The sequence below is a fragment of the Fusarium oxysporum genome, chromosome 1 (genome assembly GCF_000149955.1).
Source record: "Fusarium oxysporum f. sp. lycopersici 4287 chromosome 1, whole genome shotgun sequence".
Lineage (NCBI taxonomy): Eukaryota > Fungi > Ascomycota > Sordariomycetes > Hypocreales > Nectriaceae > Fusarium > Fusarium oxysporum.
This window is the reverse complement of record NC_030986.1, coordinates 5,863,916-5,867,233: the sequence shown is the minus strand read 5'-3', so window position 1 is coordinate 5,867,233 and position 3,318 is coordinate 5,863,916. Positions and strand designations below refer to the sequence as shown.

The window sequence follows — 3,318 nt, the reverse complement described above, 5'->3', positions numbered from 1 at the left end:
GGAGATTAGACTTGATAACCAGCGCTGGCCTATCACAAGAATTGACAATCCTACTGGGATCGCGCCTAAAGTTATTGTGACAGATGCCGAAGGAGAATTTCGTGCCCCAACTCTGAAGAGGTTCTTTGTCTTGGAACCAAGCAAACATGCGAGGACAACACATTATGCTTACGAAGGTGGTATAGCACGCATAAAAAGTCATTCCCTGATTCCTTGGCCTTCGTGTCAATCGAAGCAATATCTGGTAAAAGATTCAAAGTAGGCTTCGAGAGGACAGAGAAGGGGACCAAACATTACAAAGATGGATTTGAAGCTAGAAAGTTATATAGCTGGGGTTACAGAGCTGCGCACCTAATGGGAGAGGAGTATATTACTAGGTTCCTTAAGAGTCAAGCAAAATACATAGAGACCGCAAAAGACAAACTTCATAGTAAGACCAAGAAGTAATATACAGAAACTTAGTCTTAAGGCTCTAACGCTTCTCGTAATTATCACCGTGATCTCTATATTATTTAATATATAACATGCACTATGCGTTTCACTCATTTACCTATAGCATGAAATCTCAACATATCCAGTTCTTCTCTCATCCTAATAACCAGGTTACCCTATTTTTATATGCGCCCGACGGCCTTCACAAGAACTTGGAGAAAACTGTGCGCTTCTTGACTGGGCTCATTACTCCCAGTCCACCTCTTCAGATCGATGAACATGATGAGGGCTTCCGGGAAAGGGTCAGCCTAGGCGAATGCTGCTCCCCTCATGTCCTGACTCTAGACGTCGATCCTACACACTTCAGTGAAGAATTGTTTACTGTCTCTGCAACAGCCTTCCTCTATAACCGGGGATTCCTCGTTCGGCAACTTAAGAGTTCAGTCATTGATCATATGTTTCAGGAAATAGTCGACCCAGCTGCTTTGGTCAACAATTCTGTGGTAGCTCCACTGGTACCGATGTCAAAGTTCAATCGTCAGAAATCAAGACATGATGCGTCCCAGGTTCCGATTTAGACCCTGTATATGAAGTCTATTTTGAGATCCTTTCTAGGCGTAAGATCCCACTGGGCAGTATAGTGGTAGGCGGAATGAGTATATAAGCACGTTATAATCCTGAAGATAGTCAATGCAGGATGAGATTTGTGTTCGTTTGGCTTATAATAATATTTATTAATACAGTTACTGGTTTGCTGTTGTCTCGGTTACATGGTCTGAGAATTTATGTTGACAAGATCAACATTCCTCGAGGGGAGCTTTCTGTGAAAGAGGTAAAGGAACCAAATAATGAGAGGCTTCACAGTGATCGAAAGTCTCCTCAAGACCAGGGGACCATTTCAATACTACTGATGTCATGGATTGAACAATGCAAGCAAAGTATACGATCACATCACGCGGCACTATTAGAGTCAGACAACATAAACTACTCGGGGTTTGCGCCACCTAGAGTTACGCGGCTCCTCATTTCAACGGTCATCATAATTGAGAACCTTGTTGCCATACTGCAGGCGAATAAGGGTGAGTTGCCATTTAAAAGTATAAGCTATCGAGCTGGGCAACTGTCGCTTCTCAATATGCTGCCACTATTGATTTCTGTAGCCCCGGATGTCCTTCTTGTCCACACATTACGCCATAGTAGGCAACAGACATTGTGGCTTCACGAGCTCTACGCTTGGCTGATATGGTATGAGGTCGTATTACATGTATGGCTGTCGCTGTTTACAACATCACAGATAAGTATGAGGTCCCCTGCTCGTCAGACTATGTTTGATACTGAAATGTGCGAAATTAGGTACTTGGGCAGACATGACACTGATATTCATCGGATGCTTTGTAACAAAAACCTAATCTGGCCGCCAGTAATAAGCTGACCAGTGACTACAGTCATATCTTGTCCTCAGCTCCCTGATGGTAACTCCATTTGAACGAAAGCCAATGAATTCTCCGTCACGTCACTGCGCGCTGGGTGTGGCATGTATGGCCTTTCTCATGGTGCATTGCATAGGATTCAACATATCAGCACTTTTGGGGATGGTTCTTGTTGTTCTTGGCCTTTGGCTCCTTGCTGCGAATCTAAAAGCGAAACCACGAGGAACAGTCAATCCACAGGCGTGCCTCCAGTCCCGCAACAGTCCAAAAGTAATATCTAGGCCGATTCGATACAATGGCTGGCTCAAAATCAGGCGAATTGTCGCAAACAACTATCCCAACGTGTACTTCAAAGTCAATGGCAGGCCGGTCCGAGTTGCGTGGACAGAGCCTATTTATGGGACTGACGGAACATGTAATGCCGTGTTACTAGTTCCAGCAGAATCGAAGATGGAGACGATCGATGTTCAAGGACCGTATAATATGCCTATGAGCCCATATGTTCACGGACCAGCGCAGCTCGACATAATTGCAACAGATAGTGGCATTCTTGAAGCCTATTCATGCTTTCGTTGGAGGCAAAGGGTTTTGACCCCAAAAACAAGTACCACTAATCTCATCTGGTTCAGCGCTGATCTAGAGTTTGTGACACTCATGCTAGAGCATTTTCGCGTAATGTCGTGCTCCGCCTTAATTTCTGTTGTCTACTTTGTAGACCCACTGAATCACGTCAGCGAAGATGAGGCTCGTGCTGAGAGGAATGAGGCTGAACGTATTGTTGGTGACATTAGTATGGCTAATCTAGAGTTCAATGCTGAGGTGATAACTTTAAGCGAACTTTTGAAAGATACGATGAGTTACAGCAGCGAACAGTACTGTAAGTTAAATTCTGGAGTAATTGGCTGATGTCTATGTACTAATCTTGGAATCCCAGTCGTTGGTGAAAATCTGCGATCATACATTGAGAAACCAAGCTGTCTTGACACTCAAATTGAGGCTCTTGAAAGCATCAGAGCCACGGGCTCTGATTCTACAACTCCAGCCCCACTGCAAATCTTCTCCAGTTGTCACACCTAAGACTGGTACAATGATTGGCACGGACAAAACAAAGTCCAGCCTCTTGCCGGATTGAGTTAGACATGTATAAGTTACATACAACAGACACCAGTCGTGGGTACTGCATTGGCAAAAGGTCTCGCTTCTCACCAGGTTGCAGGGAGGTGGTTGGGGGGCCATGGGAAAATTATAGCAGAGACCTTGCATTACTACGTAAACAGTTGAACTTATGTGTGGTCAGTTAATGTAAAGACTAGTGATTTAACCCCTTTAGACCACTGTCCCGACCGCGAGTTGACAGTTGTCCATGCGACTGCCGGCATCATTTAAAAGCGCAAAGCGCTAGACGAAATTTATTACACAAGCCTTAGTTTATCAACAGGCCTCTGTAATTGACTAA

General features: G+C 44.5%; 1 protein-coding gene across 1 annotated transcript; it reads left to right on the top strand.

Annotated features, from left to right (window-relative positions):
* Positions 1–1,982: 1,982 nt before the first annotated feature.
* Positions 1,983–2,939, top strand: FOXG_18079 (uncharacterized protein; the record flags this gene model as incomplete). Its single annotated transcript, XM_018398126.1, has 2 exons — positions 1,983–2,739; positions 2,797–2,939. The coding sequence occupies 2 exons, from the start codon at positions 1,983–1,985 to the stop codon at positions 2,937–2,939; spliced, it is 900 nt and encodes a 299-aa protein (XP_018234077.1).
* Between the last annotated feature and the right edge of the window lie 379 nt (positions 2,940–3,318).